We start from the raw sequence: 20959 nt of genomic DNA, 5'->3' as shown, positions 1-20959 counted from the left end.
GGGGCTTGAACTCTGGGCCTGGGCGCTGTCCCTCAGCTCTTCAGCTCAAGGCGAGCACTCTACCACTTGAGCTACAGTCCCACTTTTCTGAGTGGTTTATTGGAGATAAGAGTCTCACAGACTTTCCTGCCCAGGCTGGCTTTGAACTGTGATCCTCAGATCTCAGCTTCTTGAGTAGCTGGGATTACAGGCATGAGCCACCGGCGCCAGGCTGGTTTGATTTCTTGACTATGGAGTCCATAAGGAGCTATGAAACCATCTACTCAGGCCCTGCCACTGATGGTGTTTGGGGCTTTCGTGATGGTGGATGGCACCCACTTTTCCTTTTCCCCATGAGGGCACGTGGTAGGGTGTTCAGAAGTCAAGAGAAGGGAGAAATCCAGTTGGGATTCAATCCCCAGTCAGAGTTCCTTTGGCCACCACGATGAACTATGTATAAATGATTCCCAGAGATGCTAGTTAATTGCATTTTGTCACACAGGAGTGAGGACAACTGTGGCACAGGTTACAAACGTATACATCTGTGAGACTACACACGCACACTCATGCACACATACGGACATCCTGGGGACAGACAAATCGTGTGGACAGAGAAGCAGGTGGACAGCCCACAGTCATTGCACACATTTGTGCCACCCACCCTGGCCACTAGGAGAGAAGAGTTCTGCACATTTTGTCCTACATCTCAAATCGAGGGTGACCGCTCACAATGGGGGGAAAAGGAAGATAAAGAGGCAAAAAAAAAAAAAAGGGGGAACTGAAATGAAAATATCCCACTCTGTCAGCAGTAAGCATGGTATAAGACTTGGGTGTTGGACAGACAGACAGACTTCTGTCAACATGGCCACAGGGCTTCTCATTCTCTGGCTGGCGATGGGACTCGGGTGGCTTTTTCCGAGTAAGTGTCTGTTGCTTTCTATGTGGGCTCCCTGTTGGAGAATATTATAGTGTAATAGTTTCTAGTATGTTCTTCCACTCCTCCAGGTGGAGGGTATCCCTTGCTTGTTACACAGGGATTTATCCGGAGGCAGGTTTGGGTTTTTTTGGGGGGGGAGGGGGGAGTAATTTTATGTGCTGATACTGGAAAAGAAAATTTCAGAATAAAACATAAGCACAATATATCCGAAAAACAGGGGCAAGAAATTCCATTTGCATGTTTTCTATCGCAAAGCATCAGGGCAATTTATTCTCTTAAGAACCCTTGTTATAATAGCCACTGTACTCTTATTTTCAGGAGTGTTTAGTTGCTTTTTGCTTCCTTTTGTTTTGCTGGGGATGGCTTCAAGGAGAAAGGCTGTTTGATTGTTTGAGACAGGATCATGCTTTGTTACCAGGCAGGTCTTCTGCCTTAGCTTCCTAACGGTGGGAGTTATACGTGTGTACTACCATACCTGGCTAAGGAGACAGTTCTTTTCTGCACATTGTGTCCAGGTTTTACATGAATCATGTATGCCCAGTTTGGGCCAGGGAAGACGTTCTGGGGTATATACCGAGCTGGGACTCTTCCTGGTAATTTGTATCGACACTGGGAGTCTGTGAATTGCTCCTTCTCTTCTGTGTGTGAGGGTCCTGAGTGAGACCATCTACTGTCTAGGATACTAGACAGGTATCTGTACAGGTACTACCTAGTGGCCCTTGATCCTTTGCAGGCTCCATTAGGGTGGGCCAGGGGCTTTGTCTCCTGAATCCTTCTAGACAGACTCCCTCCTCCCCCCAAGAAACAACCCATAGGTTGAGAGTTATTCCTAGCCTTTCATGTGGTATGTGCATTTTTTTTCTTCTTGTCAGTCATGAGTCTTGAACACTGGGTCTGGGTGCTGTCCCTCAGCTCTTTAGCTCAAGGCAAGCACTTTACTACTTGAGCCACAGCACAACTTCTGGTTTTCTAGTGGTTCATTGGAGATAAGAATCTCATGGACTTTGCTGCCCAAGCTGGCTTTGAACTGGGATCTTCAGATCTTAGCCTCCTGAGTAGCTAGGATGACAGACTTGAGCCACCGGCGCCTGGCTTAAAGTCTGGCTCTTACTGTTTTGACTAGTCTTCTTGTTGCCCGTGAACTTGAGGTTTCACTGCAGTGTTTAATTATGCTGAAGTCTTTGGGGTCTTGAGCCACGTGTCCCGTTTGTGACTTGTGGATTTGTGGTGGGACACGGTGTGCATCCAATGGGGTTTCCCAGCCTTGCTTGGAGGAAGTTGTACCTGGTGAACTGTTCTTTTTTTGTTTGGCTGGTTTGGTTTTATTAGTGACCATGAACTGTACACAAGGGGATTTTCATGGTGACATTTCTTTCTTTCTTTTTTTTTTTTTGTCGGGTGTGGGACCTGAACTCTGGGCTGGGGCGCTGTCCCTCAGCTCTTCAGCTCAAGGCGAGCACCCTACCACTTGAGCTACTTCTGGCTTTTTTCTGCTTATGTGGTGCTGAGGAATCGAACCCAAGGCCTCATGCATGTGGAGCAAGCGCTCTGTCCCTGAGCCACCTTCCCAGCCCCATCACGGTGACATTTCCATACATGTATGCAATGCACCCTCTGTCCACACCTTCCCCTTCCCAGCACTCTCCTTACACCCTTCCCCTTCTAAAATGATCTCAGCACGTTCGTTGGTTTATTTTTCTACATGCATGCCGAGATCACTGGCACCTGCTGTCTCCTCTTTTGCCTGGACTGACCTCAGACTTCAATCCTCCGATCTCTGCCTCTCCAGTAGCAGAGATGACAGGCTTATGCCATCATGCGTGGGCCATGTTGGTTTTGGATGGGTTTGTATGAAATAGAAGAAGTGAAATCAAAGATTACAGGGTGGAGACTTTATTGACTAATATTCAAGATCAGCATGTTGTAATCTGCAAAACGGTCTTGCTGTGGAAAGGAGTTTATAGAGACTCGGGGGTGGGGAGGTGGGGGGGGACTCTGGCTTGGGTGGGGAGTAGGGAGGGGCATATGTAGATTCAGATTTTGGCAGCCCTGAAGGGTGTGTTGAAGTATGCTAAAGAAGGACACACAGATTCCAACCCTCTGGAATCTTCTAGAAGCATCGAGAGGCCTTGATCCATGTGATATCGCTGTCTCCGTTATTTCCCTGCAGCACCTACATCAGCGGAGCTCATGGTGACGGGCATACTGGGCCAGGCGGTGACCCTGCCCTGTCTTTATTCATCGTGGTCTCAGAGCCGCAACAGCATGTGCTGGGGGAAAGGCCCCTGCCCCAAGTCCAAGTGCACCCAGGAGCTCCTCCACACGGACGGGGCCAGAGTGATCGCAGGGAACTTGGACAAATACCAGCTCCAGGGAGACATCCAGAAAGGCCACATCTCCCTGACCATCGCCAAAGCCGAGGAAGGGGATGCAGGCATGTACTGCTGCCGCATCGAGGTGCCCGGCTGGTTCAACGACGTGAAGAGAAACATCCACCTGCAGCTCAAGAGAGGTGAGCTCCAGGGAGGACGCTGGGGAAGGAGGAGGAGTCTGGGGGTGCCTGGGGCCCAGGATCCATGGATTGTGATGAAGAGGCGGTGAGTCAGGCCACAGAGCAGAAATGGAAACCCCAGGACAACCACAGAAATGAATACAAGGGGTATGTGGGAAGGAGAGGGGGCAGGAAACCAGATCAGGCTGAAGAGGGAAGCTGCTGGTTACCTTAGGAAGTTGAACCCAGTGTTTTCAGATTTCCTGGTGTGTGTGTGTATGTGTGTGTGTGTGTTTCTTTCCTCTTCTGGTGGTCCTGGGGTTTGAACTCTGGGACTCATACTTGCTAAGAAGGTCTTCTACCACTTGAGATATGCCCCTCATCCTTTAGTTTTTAGTCTAGTTTGTTTTTTTTGTTCCCCACATAGGGTCTCGTGCTTTTGCCTGGCCTAGCTCTGAACATGTCTGCCTCCAGAGTAGCTGAGATTGTAGGCCTGCGCCCACCCTGCCTGTCTGTCTCTCGGCTTTTCAATTTGTATGTGAGCTAGCATGGAAGCTTCTTCCTCTCCCCGCTTCCCCATATTGGTTGATTTCGAAATAATAAGGAAAAGGCTGTTCTATGAAGTCAGTTGAATGCGTTGTGGGGCGGCTGTGACTTGAAAGCAAATAGTTAGTGACTTCTGGTGCCGGGTCAGGACATGGCGTTTGGAGACAACCCCGGCAGAGTTCAGGCTTTGTCTGCTGTTCCTATCAGGTGCTTTTTGATAAGAATTTGGGGACTCTGGATAGATTTGATTGTCACCAGGCCCAGCGGCAGTAATCCAGGCACAGCAATTGTCTGTTTGTTTGAGACAAGTCCTCCTTGTTGGAGTTGGAAGCAGGGGTTGGACATACTTACAGGTGCAGTGGAAGGAGTGAAGTCTAGATCGGGAGAGACAGGGATGGAGGCAGTGAGCATTTCAGCGAGCAATCCACGCTTCCCTCCCTGGGCACCAGGTGAGGGACACAGACAGGGGGTAAGAACGGAAGATCGCAGGTACACATGGGTTTCCTTTCCCTCTGCTTGGCGCCACTCACCTCTTCCCCCGGTGTCAGCCCCCAAACCCAAGGTCCCAACGACAACAACGACAACAAGTCCAACAACCACCCCTCGCCCAACCACCGCCCTTCACCTGACGACCACCACCGAGGGGCCTCCGACCACAGTCATGACCACATCTGCTCTCACAACCAGAGGACCGCCGCAGACCAGCGCTTCCTCCGTCCTCCCGACCGCGGGGACCACATGCCCCGCGCCCAGCTCCAGTCCCCTCCCACAGCCATCCACACCCCTCAGCACGGAGACCTCCACCGTCCGGTCCACCCCAGCTGCAGGTGAGCGCTGACAGGGCTGGCCCTTCTACAGGACGGATGTGTCTTGGGTTTATTTACAAGCAATGGGGGAGCTCCAGGAGAACTTGCTGGTGTGTGTGTGTGTGTGTGTGTGTGTGTGTGTGTGTGTGTGTGTGTGTGTGTGTGTGTGTGTGTGTGAGTGAGAGAGAGAGAGAGAGAGAGAGAGAGGGAGAGAGAGAGAGAGAGAGAGAGAGATCAGAGAGAGAGAGTGGAGAATAATGATATGGCTCACTTAACTGTTCCTTTTGTTTGTTTTACGAGATCTTTTTCCTGTTTCTTTCCCTCGGTGTTTTTGAAAAGTCAGCATTTGGGGTTTTCCACTTGACCTCCCAGGCATCTCAAAGTAGTTGCTTATTGAAGCACTAGAAAGGTCATTCTGGGTTAGGCTCAGCTCTCAGGACTGAACCTTGGCGGGCATGTGAGCTTCACTTGAGCAAAGGCCTCTCGATGCCTTGGAATGGCCCTGGGTGCTGAATATTTCTTTTTCTTTTCTTTTTTCTTTTCTTTTTCTTTTTTTTTTGTCGGTCGTGGGGCTTGAACTCTGGGCCTGGGCGCTGTCCCTCAGCTCTTCAGCTCAAGGCGAGCGCTCTACCACTTGAGCTACAGCGCCACTTCCGGTTTTCTGGTGGTTTATTGGAGATAGGAGTCTCACGGTCTCTCCTGCCCGGGCTGGCTTTGAACCGCGATCCTCACATCTCAGCCTCCTGAGTAGCTAGGATTACAGGCGTGAGCCACCAGCGCCCGGCTCTTTTTTTCTTTTCTTTTGCCAGTCATGGGGCCTGAGCTTTTGTAGTCAAGGTTAGCTGTGCTACCACTTAGAGCCACAGCTCCCCTTCTAATTGGAGATAAGAATCTCACAGAGTTTCCTGCTCAGGCTGGCTTTGAACCGTGATCCTCAGATGTCAGACTCCTGAGTAGCTGGGATTACAGGTACGAACCACTGACACCCAGCGCCTTTCTGAATAGTTCTTAGCCCTGGATCTTGTCCCTCTTAGGTTGACGGGCTTGCCGAAAGCCTCCTCTCCCGTCATTAGATTTTCACCTCTGATTCTGAGCCAGAGCCTTGAAAAGGACCATGAGCCTGTTTTCCTAGGCTGTTCAGCTGTCTGCAGGAGGCCTGGCTAAGTCAAACAGCTTTGCAATATTAAATCAGCAAATTGTAGTGCACTCTGGGCAGTCACTAACATCCCTGAACTCTAAATACATTTTTGTATATATTGGTTTGAAAAGATTCATCCTAGGCTAGGTGCTGGTGACTCATGCCTGTAATCCCAGCTACTTAGGAGGCTGAGATTTGAGGATCACAGTTCAAAGCCAGCCCGGGCAGGGAAAGTCTGTGAGACTCTCATCTCCAATAAACGACTCAGAAAAAGCCCTAAGTGCGCGGTGGCTCAAGTGGTAGAGCGCTAGCCTTGAGCACAAAGAGGCCCAAGGAGAGCAATCGGGCCCAGAGTTTTGTTTGTTAAAAACAAACAAACAAAAAGACCCATTCTAAAACCTGTAGGTGTTTTCTCTCTAAAAATGGAGGAAAACTGGAAATCTAAAAAGCAGCACAATGACGGTGAAAAAGGAATAGTCCTAAATTCCGCTACCCACCACCAACCCCAGTGAACACCGCCATTCGCAGTTGCTTTTCGTCAGCCTTTTTTTTCTCTTCCAGAATCAGAGACCTCTCTTCAGTCCACCAACTCCCCCAGAGCCACAGAAACCCCTCCTGCAGAATCTGCCTTGCCCAAGTCCAAAGGTGGGTCCACTGCCCCCCCTCCACCTTTCAGAATGGGGAGCGAGGGTTTATTTGCCATACTGTTGCAGGCTGGAAGCTCCACCTCTCTCTTTCTTTCTCTTTTCTTTCTCCAAAGGGATGGAAGGCTGGGTTCTTTGGTCCCAATCCCCCGCCATGAAAAGGGGAAGGAAAGACATGGAGGTGTCTCGGTCTGGAGGTAAGGGAGCTGTGTTCCAGCCACTGGCTTGTCTCTGGCCGTGGGAACAATCTACTCTATGTCTTGGGATTCAGCTACTTTGGTTCCCATGGGGTCATAGCCCACATCGTCCTGGGAGCTAGAGCAAAAGGGAAACTGGCTACATGGCTTCTGTGGCTTCTGTGGCTTTGGCTCTGTTCCAGAGCCCCTCTCCAGCTCTTCCTTCTTCCTCAGCAATGTGGGCCTTGAAATCTGAAAGCATAGCCAGGAAATCACCTATTCATTTTGCAACCTATTGTTGATCTATGGTAAGTCGCACACACAGTACTCGAATGCACTTTGGTTAGTTGGACATAAGCATATTGGAAGCAAACATCTCGTTGACTCTGTGCCTTCAACTCCAGCCTTTTGCTCTGTGACTCTCTGTTTTATTAGTTGAAGGTGAGTATGCTAGATCTTTTTTCCCATTCCCTTAAGTGTATGTTTACACAGAGAAATACCTACTTTTGTTTGTGGTGTAGGTGCGTATGCGTGTACAGGGGCTTGAACTCAAGGCTAGTCCTCTACCACTTGAACCACATCTTCACTTTCAGCTTTATGGTGGTTAATTGGAGATAAGAATCTCTTGGACTTTCCTTCCCTGGGCTGGCTTTGGGCTGTGATCCTCAGATCTCAGCATCCTGAGTAGCTAGGATAACAGGCTATTTGAGCCATTTGAGCGGAGCTGCTTGTGTGTATGTGTGTATGTGTGTGCTTTTTTTGGTTTAAGCCATCATACCAGATGCTGCCTTTACATCTAGCTTTCTTCACTGAGTATTATGTATTGGACCACATTTGTTTTCAGTCCATGTAGAGATCTGCATTTCTCAGTTGCTGGATAATATTCCATATTATGGTGCTTATTGTATCGATCACCTATTGGATGGCATTTAAATTGCTCCAGTGTTTCTGTATTCTGATAGTGTTATGTGAACATCTCTGAGTATGCATGTTTCCTTAAGCACATACACAGGTGCTTCTGAAAGTAGGCCAGGAATCAAGAAGTAGAAATGCTAGCTTAACAATCCTAGTGTGTTGGGCTGGGAAGGTGGCTCAGTGGCAGAGTGCTTGCCTTACATGCATGAGGCCCTGGATTCGATTCCTTAGCACCATATAACCAGAAAAGGCCAGAAGTGGCGCTGTGACTCTTCAGCCTTGAGCTGAAGAGCTGAGGGACAGCGCCCAGGCCCAGAGTTCAGGCCCCACAACCAACAAAAAGAAAAAAGAAAAAAAAAATCCTGGTGTATACTATGCAATTGAATTGCAATCATAAACTCGTCCTTGAGACCATTTATCTATCTACCCATAGAGTATCTGATTTCCCAAATTCCCCCCACCCTTGCTGTGATCACTTGTTATCAATTTTTTCACTCTTCTAAGAGTATATGTTGGGTTCCTCCCCTCCCCCCCCCCCGTTCTGATTAGCAAAGAGTTTAGGTTCAGGCCCCACGACCAGACCCCCCCCAAAAAAAAGAAAAAGAAAATTGACTGAGGGTAGACAGAGTGCCTCCAAACTCTTACCCTTTGTTCCATTGAAATCTGGGACTGATGATGATGATGATGATGATGATGATGATGTCTGTTGTGGAGCTTGAACTCTGGGCTTGGGTGCTGTCGGTCAGCTCTTCAGCTCAAGGCTAGTGCTCTACCACTTCAGCCACAGTGCCACTTCACATTTTCTGTGGTTTATTGGAGATAAGAGTCTCATGGACTTTCTGGGCTGGCTTTGAACTATGATCCTCAGATCTCAGCCTCCTGAGTAGCTAGGATTACAGGAGTGAACCACCGGTACCCAGCTTTTTTTTTTTTTTAACCTTCTATCCTGTCCCTCATAATTTTCATTTTATCCTTCTGGACCAAAAATTGCTGCAGTATCTGTTGTCAGTCCTGCTACCGCTGAAGGGGAGCTTGCTATAAGAAGGCCCAACCAAGCTAGGTGCTGGTGGCTCATTGCTCTCATCCTGGCTACTCAGGAGGCTGAGATCTGAGGATCATGTTCAAAGCCAGCTTGGACAGGAAAGTCCATAAAACTCTTAACTCCAATAAACTACTCAGAGAAAGCAGGAAGTGATGCTGTGGCTCAAGTGGTAGAGCACTAGCTTTGAGTACAAGAAGCTTAGTGACAGTGCCCAGGCCCAGAATTCAAGCCCCACCACCAACAAAAACAAAACAAACAAAGAAGCATTAATGGTGATCACCTATGAATGAATGTTTAAGGAAGCGTGAATACACAGCCCCTCCCTCCTCAATTACTTACATAATTGTGTGTTTGCATGTGCACATATTTTTATATGGGGGTGAGGAGTCTAGAATTTGTGTTTTAGATTCTCAAACCCTTTTGCCATACCTCCAACGGTTAGGAACTATATAATCCAATCATGAACACAACCCACAGTGATAATAATAAAAACCTCTGATGAAGGTAGGAGATAGTTGTTTATTTTCTTCCTCTCAGAAGTCTATTTGAGGAGGGAAAATGCTCCTATTAGGGGCATTCACTTCTTTTCTTGCTTGGTACCCAGGATATTCCCTAAAGATTCAATCCTTATTGTTTATGAGTTCCCAAGCCCGAGCGAACGCAGCCGTTTGATGATGCCATTTCCTTAATAAAACCACACAGCCCGGGTGAAGTTCCTTTCTGATTATGTCTCAGGATGGGTTTTTATACTACCTCATTATCCCCAGCACTTTCTTCCCAGTCCATTCTGCCCTAGCCTTCTGAGTAGCCTGGGATGTGGCGGTAAGACAGAGCACTATATGGAGAGCCTGGAGTGTCATGGTTATATCCGTGTTTGTAGTGATTATTTTCCTTTTAGAATCTCAAGTGAGTTACTCGCTCTGTGCTTCTCTGCTTCCTCAAAATAGTAAACGAGGATAATAGCAGTGTGTATGTTACAGAGCTGTAAAGGAAGGGAACGCATGACACACAAAAAAAGCCTAGTGTGTAATTATTGACAGGTAAATGATAGTCGTTGCCAAGGGTTCTTGATTTCTTTCTTCTTTCCGTCTCTGATGTTATTTCCATTCACACACCTTCCATTGCGGGTTAATAGAGGCCATTTCCCGCCGTCTCTCAGCCGACTTGCTATTCCTGCTAAGTACATAGACACTGTTTAGTTTTATGATATTTTAACTGCTAATCACACGCAGGAAACAGCCAACGAGTGACAAAAATCACCAAGTTAGGGAAGTTTAAAAAGCTTCAAAAAATCCCTCATGGTGGTAATTCTCTACTATTAGAGCCAGTGTTGGGATTTTTGATCCTCCTCCTCCTCCTCCCCTCGTCTTCCTCCTCCTCCTCCTCTCCCCTCCTCCTCCCCTCGTCTTCCTCCTCCTCCTCCTCCTCCTCCTCCTCCTCTTCTTTTCCTTCCTCCTCCTCCCCTCCTCCTGCTCCTCCTCCCCTCCTCCTCCCCTCCTCCTCCTCCTCCTCCTCCTCCTCCTCCTCTTCTTCTCCTTCCTCCTCCTCCTCTTCCTCCCATCCTTCTTCCCTCCTCCTCCCCTCCTCCTCCTCCCCTTCTCCTCCTCCTCCTCCTCCTCTTCTTCTCCTTCATCCTCCTCCCCTTCTCCTCCTCCTCTTCTTCTCCTTCCTCCTCTCCCTCTCCCTCTCCCCCTCCTCCTCCTCCTTCTTTGGATGGTTTCTGTAGACCTTGTAATGGTTGGGTTTCAGTGCTGGGGTAGATGTCATTCATCTCACCATCCTCTGTTTGCTCACAACAAGGGAGTTCCGCTCTGTGATTGAGGCTTGAAAACCAAGTCATGGATGAAAGAGCACGGCAGTCTAAGGTACCATTCAAGGGCTCCCAGAGTGATTTGACGTTCTAGAAGGCACTCCCAACAATGTGTCTTGAAGAAGCTCGCTGGACCACACAGCACCGTGGAGGGAGAGTCTGGGACTTACCGCTGGGTTCAGGGATTTTTTTGTGTATGTATGTATGTATGTATGTATGTATGTATGTATGTATGTATGTATGTATGTATGTATTTTTGTCAGTCGTGGGGCTTGAACTGTGGGCCTGGATGCTGTCCCTGAGCTCTTCAGCTCATGGTTAGTGCTCTATCACAGCATCACTTCTGGTTCTCAGGTGGTTAACTGGAGATAAGAGTCTCATGGACTTTCCTGCCTGGGCTGGCTTTGAACTGTGATCCTCAGATCTCAGCCTCCTGAGTAGCTAGGATGACAGGTGTGAGCCACTGACGCCCAGCTCTAAGGGATATTAATTTTGTGAATGCAAGAACTCCTGGAGGTGAGAGGCGAGGGCAGGGACAATAGTTCTCTGTGGAACACTACTCAATGAAGGCGATGGGAAACGGGCTCAGAAAAAGGCCAGCGATTTGAGCGAGGCCTGGCAAGGAGTAAGAAGGCGGTGGAGACCAGGCCCGGTTCTCCTGATCTGGCCACTCCACAGTCCACTCCTGAAGTATGAGGAGTGACTGTTCCTCAGCCCTTATAAGGATCATGATACCCAGCAACCGGCAGGAAGCCAGAACAGAACGGCTTCAAACATAACGCCTCAAATGTAGCACCCGTGAGAGCTTCGGGGTCAGGCTGGAGACACTGAACCCTGTGTGCAATGTGGAGCGTTTCCCTGCCTGAGTCTCACAGTAGACTCTTCTTGGTTTTACAGGCCCAGAGTGGAGTGAGGTAAGGGGGCTTTGCATCTTTCTTCTTTACCAAGTCAGCCCCAGTTTCACTGTCCAAAGAAAGCCTCCCTGTGTGTGCGTGGTGGGTGTTGAGTGTCAGTGTGTGAGACTGTGGAGTGTGTTGGTCCTGAGGCCCAGATGCCAACCTTTCGTGTTTGTTGTTGTTTTTGATCAGGGCGATGCTCTACCATTTGAACCATAGCCCCACTTCTGGCTTTTTGGTGGTTAGTTGGAAATAAGAATCTCTTGGACTTTTCTGCCTGGGACTAGCTTTAAACCTTTGTCCTCAGATCTCAGCCTCCTGAATAGCTAGGATTGCAGACGTGAGCCATGGGTGCCTGGCTTGACCTTGAGGTTTTTTTTGTTTTTTGTTTTTGGTCAGTCTTGGGGCTTGAACTCTGGGCCTGGGCGCTGTCCTTCAGCTCTTCAGCTCAAGGCTAGCACTCTACCACTTGAGCCACAGTGCCACTTCCGGTTTTCTGGTGGTTTATTGGAGATAACTGTCTCACAGACTTTCCTGCCCGGACTGGCTCTGAACCACGATCCTGAGATCTCAGCCTCCTGAGTAGCTAGGATTACAGGCATGAGCCACTGGCGCCTGGGTGAACTTGAATTTGTAAGTAATTTTGTGGTCTTATCAGCTAAGGGAGGATCACTTCTGTTCACAGATGTTGCCAAGATGAGGAGAGAGATGAAGAGGGGCAAAGGGAAGACCTCCCACTCCTCTGCCCCATCAAAAGAACAATGGGGGAGACGGCGGTGGGAGAGAAAAAGCCAGCCAAAGCAACAGAGGGGGGACACCAAAGGGCAGGCTGGGTGCCCCACAGTAGAGGGTCACACTCTGCTGTGTACATTCTGCTGCCTTTTCGTACCACTTCTCTATGGAAGGTGGTCTTGAGGATCGAAGGGCCAGGAAAACACAGCATGGAATCTAGCAGGTGCCTTGACAAATGCTCTCTAGCCGGGCAGTACTTCCCAATTGAGCCTCTGGCATTTTGTGAGGAAGGGGAAAAAATATGTTTTCTCTGGTCTCCTTGCAGCAGCGTTCGTTTGCAAAACACTCTCCCGTTAGATCACTCCAATAAAACCACCCCTGGGCTGGCTTTCCGTTGGATACATTCAATTTCAGGCATAGCTATCAGAAATAATTACACGCCCACAGCGTTCTGCCAAAGCGGAGGTAGGAGTCTGAATTCCCACCTGCAATTTCTCGCTCCCAAGGGATAACGGGCGAGAGAAGAGCGGCAACAACTTAGTTGCAGGACACAAAAGCTCTGTGAATTTCTTCCACGGGTGATTAAGGCTCTTACACGTCCAGCGAGTCACTTTCCCAGAGGAACAAATGAAACCGTGGGGTTCCAAGTGTGAGCCTTCCAAAACCTGGCACATGACTCCTTTGCCTAATACTCAAGTGAAGCCAGGAGACAAACTTAATTGATTTCCGTAATGATCAGCTGAGATGATTATCATAGTCAGGGCTTTTGTTTTCCTGTGCAGGTTTAATGTAGTATATCTGCCTAGGGTTTTGTTGCAGGTGTAACTTGACATCTTCTTGGATGTCAAGAGCAGCTTCCAACGCTGCTCTTCCTTCCTGCGTGCTCTGATTGGTGCTCTTCTCCATGCTCCGCCCTCCTCTTACTGCTCATGCTCCACAGCAGTCCTGCTGGAAGTCAGCCTTTGGGTTTCTTGTTCACTAAGGACACTGTTGCCAAGATGCTGGTAACTTCCAAGTCAGTATCTCTGATGCCATCTCCTGGGTTTTATTCCATTTCTAATACATACCAGACAACAGAATGATAGAAACTTTTTTTTTGTGTGGGGCTTGACCTCAGGGCCTGGGCACTGTCCCTGAGCCTCTTTGTGCTCAAGGCTAGTGCTCTATCATTTGAGCCACAGAACCAGTTTTGGTTTTATGAGTGATTAGTTAGCGATAAGAGTCTCTCGGGGACTTTTCTGCCCGGGCTGGCTTTGAACCATGATTCCTGAGTAGCTAGGATTATAGGCTTGAGCCACCAGTGCCCAGCATGATTTCTTACTGGATAGAAATCCTTAATGTATCTTTGGAGCCTATAGAGACGTCTGTGCCCGCCTATGAAGTGGAGATGTTCCTGTGGCATAATTTTGGCAAGCAGATCAACTTTCAATTAGAATCCTATCAAAACAAATGTGCATAACTAATTATGCAAAAGAGCAAAGATGGTAGTGAAGAATTAAACACATCAGCTGAACTCCCAGGTGGCCTGTGAGGTACCTTTATCAGAAGGGGGATTTTTATTTTCCCACAGGAAATGTAACCATTCACTTCATTCTTCCTTCCCACCAGATCAGAAGGAAAACACTGGGCACAGTAATGGCGAATCAAATCAGGTAAAGTGTATGATAGATTTTTACGCCAGTGGATGAGAGAGAGAGAATATTGCTAAGTGGCAAAATGTCTCACAACCATTATGAAATAGTCAAAGGATCTGTATAGCTGTACTCTAGGCAGAAATCATATTGATTGTTACTTTTATATATGGAGTAGACAGCCCACATCATCATGGAGGGAGGAAGGGGGGGCAAGAAAGGAGAAAAGTGGGAAGGAAGGAGAGGGGAGGGTTCTACCCCTGTGTTGCTGGCTTTCTTTTCCCAGGGCCTGGGCCTTGTCCCTGAACTCTTTTGCTCAAGGCTAGCACTCTATTCCTTCTCCACTTCTGGTTTTCTGGTGACTCATTGGCAATAAGAGTCTCACGGACTTTTCTGCCTGGGCTGGCTTTGAACCCGGATCCTCAGATCTCAGCCTTCTAAGCAGCTAGGATGACAGGCATGAGCCACCAGCTCCTGGCATCATTTTCTTTTCTTTTCTTTTCTTTTTTTTCATCCGCTTGTGGGGCCTGGGCGCTGTCCCTCAGCTCTTCAGCTCAAGGCCAGCGCCCTACCCCTTGAGCCACAGCGCCACTTCTGGCTTTTTTTCTTTTTGCTTATGTGGTGCTGAGGAATCGAACCCAGGGCCTCAGGCATGCAAGGCAAGCGCTCTACCACTGAGCCAACTTCCCAGGCCCCTGGCATCATTTTCTCTTGAATCTTGCTTTCTCTAAAAGTCAGTCATGCAAGGAGAAGGTAGGGATAGAAAGAGCTACGGATGTGGGTAGAGTCTAGGAAATAGGTTCTTCAGTGCAACACAGAGCTGACCACAATGAGATCTATCTATCTATTTATTTATTGTTGGTCGTGGGGCTTGAACTATGGGCTTGGGCACTGTCCCTGTGCTCTTCAGCTCAAGGCTAACGCTCTACCACTTGAGCCACAGCGCCACTTCCGGTTTTCTAGTAGTTTGCTGGAGATAAGAGCCTCATGGAGTTTCTTGCCCGGGCTGGCTTTGAACCGTGATCCTCAGATCCCAGCCTCCTGAGTAGCTAAGATTACAGGCGTGAGCCACCAGCACCCAGCTAATCAGATCTTTTTAAATCTTCAGGTTCAACAGACCTGAGGATGTCTAAGATTTAGGGAACTTTGGGGGCTATGGGTAAAGTCTTAGATGTTTCAGAAGTTTATACGATCTGATGAACGGGCTGACGTTGGTTTGACATTTGAGACATAGTTGGTCCAAACATGGCCAAGCTGCTGGTAATGAGTGTTTGCCATCCATGGCAGGGCTGATGGCTTCACCCCTCCCTGTCTCTCCAGGTCACCGTCCCCCTGATCATTGCCTCCACCATGGGATTTGTGCTGTTCCTGGCTTTCCTCTTGGCATTTCTCCTGCGAGGTAGGTGGCAGGGAGCCCTTAGCGCAGAGGTAACTCCAGCAAGATCTGAGGGTGGGCAGTTCCTGCCCTCCCTGCCCTTCCCCTCTATCCTTAAAGAGGTTCAGACTTACTGCTGGCCCCTCCACTGCGTGGAAGGGCTCCTAGCCCTCATCTCCATGACTGTGCTAATGGCTGGTGTGTTGTCCTGCTGGTTAGACTTGATATTTTGGACAGGAAAAACAAGAGTAAGAGCACCTACATTGATTGAAACTGGCTGTCTGTCAGCCCTAACATGGTATTCTTTATTTCTGGAGTGGGCAAGGGGAGGGGGAAATTCAGGGCCAGTAACTCCCTTAGCCATTTTTTGCTCCAGTCTGGTGTTCTACCACTTGAGCCACATAGCTCTCTATTTCTGGTTTTTGTTTTTTTTTTGCCTGTTAACTAGAGGTAAATGTCTCATTGACTTTTCCTGCTAGGGCTGGCTTCAAATTGCGATCCTCAGATCTCAGCCTCCTGAATATAGCTAGGGTTTCAGGTATGAGCCACCAGCACCCAGTCATTTTGGGGACTTTCTATAAATTGGGGGTTGGATCAGTGGTCAGTCCTTCTGACACAGGGTGGCATGCATCCTGATTAGACCAGCAAGCTGATCAGGGTGGAGTTTTGTCCAGAAATACGTCAGAGTTTCTGAGTACTGTGATATTTTTAGAAAAGGAAATACCTGGGCTGGGAAGGTGACTCAGTGGTAAAGTGCTTGCCTTGCAATGCCTGAGGCCCTGGGTTCGATTCCTCAGCACCACATAAGCAGAAAAAAAAAAGCCGGAAGTGGCGCTGTGGCTCAAGTGGTGGAGTGCTAGCCTTGAGCTGAAGAGCTGAGGGACAGCGCCCAGGCCCAGAGTTCACGCCCCACGACCGGACCCCTCCCTCACCACCCCCAAAAAAGGAAATACCTGTCAGGTCTGCAAAAGATCAGCAAGGAGCTAGACACCTGAGATTCGTGTCTGTAATCCTAGCTACTCAGGAGGCTGAGATGTGAGGATCACGGATTCTTAGCTAGCCCAGGCAGGAAAAGAGAGAGACTCTTGTCTCCAATGAACTAGCAAAAGGCCAGAAGTAGAGCTGTGGCTCAAATGGTAGAGCACCAGCCTCAAGTGACTAAGCTGACAGTGCCCCAAGTTCAAGCCTCAGTATCAACCAAAGCAAAAAACAAGTAAGCAAAGTTAGGCGAGACTCTGCACCAAAGGAAGTTATTAGGTTTGACTCAGCTATCTTGCTTATACTGTGGCCTTACCTTTGCAGGAAAATTGATGAAAACCAACTGTTTGCAGAAACACAAGAGGTAATTCGTGGTGCCAGGCTGCTTGTGCCCTGATCTTACAGATGATTAGAGAGAGGCTGTAAGATGTGTACAAGGTGGAAAGGGCTGGGGCCTCATTTCTGGGATTCAGTTCCTCTCATCCCTTGACCATTAACCCTGGGGTATGATCCAAAGGGAAATGTCAAGACAGGTGTCCTTAGTAGAAAGAGGACTTGAAAGGTCAGAACACAATAAAGAACATTTAGAATATTATTCCTGGGATGTGTTTCCCCTGTCCCCAGTTTTGGGTTATCGTTCATGCTCAGCTTATCAGTTGAGATGGGGTCTCACGAACTTTTTACCCCACTTGGCATCGAAGCATGCATTCTCCAGATCTTTGCCTCCCAAGCTGGGCTTACAGGTGTGAGCTACCAAGCCTGGCTGGAAACAGGTGGGTTTCTTTTTGTTGTTGTTGTTGTTGTTGTTTTTTCCCCTACAGTTTGAAAATAAACAGTATTTGAAGAGTTTCTGAAATTGAATTTTGGGCATCTGGCCTGTTCTATGCATTTGGGGGGAAGAAATAAAAAGATGGAATGTAAGTTGTTAATGAACGATTTACTTTCATTAACTAACTGTACCACTACAATGTTGGTCAGCAAATTCTGTTTGTTTGTTTTGTCCTGGTCCATGGGCTTGAACTCAGGGCCTAAGCAGTCTTTGTTCTCAAGGCTAGTGCTCTACCACTTGAGCCAGAGTACCAATTCTAGCCTTTTCTGAGTAGTTTTTCGGAGATGAGAGTCTCACAGACTTTTCTTCCTAGGCTGGCTTTGAACCACGATCCTCAGCTCTCAGCCTCCTTAATAGATAGGATTGCCACTGGAGTCCAGCTTGATCGTCAAGTTAGAATGAAGAAGTAGGAATTTGCCCTTGGAGATGCTCTTGGTTAAATAAATGCATTTAGATCACCACTTTCTGCTTTGCTAAGAGAGCCATTGCCTCTTTCTTAGCATACATTGGTAACGCCAATCATGGCCGGCGGTCTCGGTTTCTCCACCTGTCCAGTAGGAGGACCGTGAGCTCTAATCCTGGACAGCGGGGGCATTACTTAGGAACACCTGTGTTTTTGTCTGGCTTGTTCTGGTGACCTTGGCCTTGCCTTGCTCATCGCGTCTGCTCTACCTTGCAGGCTGGACACCACTGGAGAAAGCAACACGGTGCTAGATGACTTGCAACATGGCGGAGATGACGAAGAGGGACTCTTCACCCTCTAACTCTCAACTTCTCTCAGGACTCTCTACATCTCTCCTGACTGGGCACGGGGGATGATACCCCAGGGTCCAAATAGGCCCCAGCATGGTTTCATTTTTGTTGGGTTCATTTTTCATTTTGAACGTGTCATCTTTTCCATGGAGGTAATGGGTCCAGTCTCGTTTTAATTTCACACATGAAAGGTACCGTAGAGACCACATCTTAACATGGTCTCTGTCCACACTTTAGTCTGTGCTGTAGGATCTTTGCTCAGGGTCCTTCAATACTTTGAAGAACTCGTTGCTGTCCTCATATGAGTTCAGACAATGTCAGGGTCATTGTGAGAGTGAGAAATACTGCAAGTAAGATCTGTCTCCCGTTTGCCTCTGCCTCTTGGTCCTAGATAAACACTGGGACCTTGGGGACCTCTGCTCCTGGCTAGCTTTCCTGAGGGTAGAAAAAGAACATCACAGGTCTCTAAATTGCCTTGCTTCTGGGACATGATTTCTGCTCCCTTCTCTTCTCTTCATTCCCCAGTCCTGTGTGTGACTCTATCTCTCCTTTTCTCTCTTGGGGGCACAGAGTGCCCAGCTTCTGATATGATAGGAAAACCCAGAGTCTGTACAGAGAATCACATCATAATTCAGACTCCTTCCCCTTCCCTTCCCTTTCCACCTTCCCTTTCTCCCCCCCCCCCTTTCTTTTCTTTCTTGTTGGTTGTGGGGCTTGAACTTAGGGCATGGACACTGTCTCTGAGCTCTTGTGCTCAAGGCTAGTGCTCTACAACTTTGAGCCACAGCACCACTTCCCTTTTTCGGGTAGTTCATTGGAGATAAGAGTCTCATGGCTTTTCCTGCCTGGGCTGGCTTTGAACCGTGATCCTCAGATCTCAGCCACCTGAGTAGCTAGGATTACAGGCATAAGCTGCTGGACTATCAGACTCATTTCTGACCCCTCAGTTTTCTATTATTTTCAGTTTCACACTGGAGTGTCTTTAAAGGAGACCTTACTGTTGTCTTTATTCTTCCTTGGGAGAGTCAGCTTTGGAACCAGCCAAGAAACTGTCTGAGCATCAGGTGGTGAATGACAGAGCAGAGCCACCATCTGGGTGTGAGGGTGAGCCACTCACAGTCAGTTCCTGTGGTTTTTGTGGCCATTTGCCCCTCGGTAGGAACAGGCTGTTTGGAAAACTTCAGTAATAACCAGCCCGAGGAGCCCTGAGAAACAGATTAAAGCAAACACTTGTTGAATGAATCAGCACTAAAAATGTGTGGACTGAAGCCATGGTTCAAGTGGTAGAGCATCAGCCATGAGCAAGCAAGCCAGGTGAACATGAGGCCCTTAATTCAGGCCCTGGTAGACACACACACACACACACACACACACACACACACACACACACACACACACACACACACACACACACACACACACACACACACACAATCTCAATGAGATCTGCTTCTGGCCAGCTGCTGGGGGAACATGAGCAGATCTGAAAGACACTCATTCCGCTAAGAACATTCAATCACGTGTAAAGCAATAGAATCATAAATGGGCCAGCATGGAGTCTTTTGTTGGATTTCTTCTCTTTTGACCTTGTAGCAAAAACAAAGCAAAATAAAGTCGGCCTCCTTGTTTGGCTAGGGCAGCCTAGAGGTTTTGTGTTCTGTTAGGTCCCCAGCCTCACTAGAAAGCCCCTGTCTAAACATCGGGTGACAATGAGTCCAGGACAGCCTACTGCATTCTGTTGGTGTTGAACAGAATGACAGGGTTGGCTCCATCGATAGACGTAATGACCAGCAGGTTGGTGTCCTCTCTGTGTTCCGTCATGAGTCTTATTACCGTTGGGCATCAGGTGCATCGAACAGAACTCAGAACACTTGCAACCAGAGGGTGAAGCCTGGAGTTGGCTTCAGGGCTTCACCATGGAGTGACACTGGAGGACTCGAACCAAGCACTGTCGTGCTCCTTCGAAGAGATTTCCAAACACTGGACTGGCCATGCTTCAGAACCCAGGAAAAAAACCAGTCCGTGTCCAGGCTCACAATGCATATTTAACGAGGAAAAAAAATCCATACTGCTTAATCCTGGAAGGAATGATTTATAGGAATGTGGATTATTCACTTTGCACTAAATTAAGTTGTCTTCCTTAGCCAAAACAAGCCTTCCCGGCAGGATGTGTGTCACAGTCTTGGCTAATTAATGAGTTTCTGTGCGTGGATGAATTATTGATTGGACCTTTGTATCATCTGCCTGGGAGATGATAGAAACATATTTACCATGTTCATATTCAGACACATAGGCACAAAAGAATTTTTTTAAGTTCTGGACATTTAACTCTCTATCACTTAATCATTCCATGAATATTTATGGAAACTGAGCTTGAGTTATTTTTAGACCCAAATTAGTAATAGTCCTCATCTGTGGATCTGAATGTTTGCTCTCCTTTTGTTGTTATAATTATGGATGTCTTATATCCAGATGTTTGATGTATTATTATTATTTTAAAGGATCATTTCTTTTCAAATCCACTGAAATACCAAGCACTTAATAATGACGACGGTAACTTACATTTCCGCGATGTGTTTAATTTCTGCAGAATGTTTTCATCTCATTTCCTTGATGTAAAATAGTTAATCGGCACTTAACGTGTACTAGGAAGGAATATTATTCTGTTTTCACAAAACCCTACTAATTAACTGCTGTTATTATCTCCATCTTAGGAATGAATAAACTGAAGGAAAGATGGGAAGGGGCTGGGATTGTGGCTGAGTGGTAGAGTGCTTGCCTAGCATGCATAAAGCCCTGGATTCAATTCCTTAGTACCACAAAAACAGAAAAAGCCAGAAGTGGCACTATGGCTCAAGTGGTAAAGCGCTAGCCTTGAGCACCAGAGAGACTCAGGGACAGTGCCCAGGCCTTGAGTTCAAGCTCCCGGACTAGCAAAAAAAGAAAAGAAAGGTGGAAAGGGCAAGGCAGCTGTTCAGCAGTTATAGAGGGCTGAAGTTTAAACACATGTGCTTTCACCTGGATCCAAAGTCTGGGGCTTGAACTCAGGGCATGGGTCCAGTCCCTGAGCTGTTTGCTTTTTTCAAAGCTAGCGTTCTACCATTTGAGTTTTACTTCCTTTTTTTTTTTTTTGGGTCGGTCGTGGGTCTTGAACTCTGGGCCTGGTGCTGTCCCTGAGCTCTTTAGCTCAAGGCTAGCACTCTACCAATCGAGCCAGAGTGCCACTTCCGGTTTTCTGAGTGGTTTATTGGAGACAAGAGTATCACAGATGTTGCTACCTG

At 47.9% G+C, this 20959-nt stretch overlaps 1 protein-coding gene across 2 annotated transcripts; it reads left to right on the top strand.

The window, feature by feature from the left end:
- Window positions 1–835: 835 nt before the first annotated feature.
- Timd4 (T cell immunoglobulin and mucin domain containing 4) lies at window positions 836–19317 on the top strand. Of its 2 annotated transcripts, XM_069993895.1 has the most exons (9): window positions 836–898; window positions 3087–3428; window positions 4502–4780; window positions 6459–6542; window positions 6658–6738; window positions 13721–13764; window positions 15064–15142; window positions 16421–16460; window positions 17605–19317. In XM_069993895.1, exons 1-9 carry the CDS (start codon window positions 841–843, stop codon window positions 17687–17689), a joined length of 1092 nt encoding a protein of 363 aa, XP_069849996.1. In that variant the 5' UTR covers window positions 836–840; the 3' UTR covers window positions 17690–19317. The 2 variants fall into 2 exon arrangements, with proteins under 2 accessions (XP_069849996.1, XP_069849997.1); XM_069993896.1 differs by lacking the exon at window positions 13721–13764.
- Window positions 19318–20959: the final 1642 nt, after the last annotated feature.

The sequence above is a fragment of the Dipodomys merriami genome, unplaced genomic scaffold (genome assembly GCF_024711535.1).
Source record: "Dipodomys merriami isolate MVZ:Mamm:240054 unplaced genomic scaffold, mDipMer1.0.p SCAF_44, whole genome shotgun sequence".
Classification (NCBI taxonomy): domain Eukaryota; kingdom Metazoa; phylum Chordata; class Mammalia; order Rodentia; family Heteromyidae; genus Dipodomys; species Dipodomys merriami.
The sequence above is the reverse complement of the archived record's forward strand: the minus strand, read 5'-3'. Positions and strand labels throughout refer to the sequence as shown.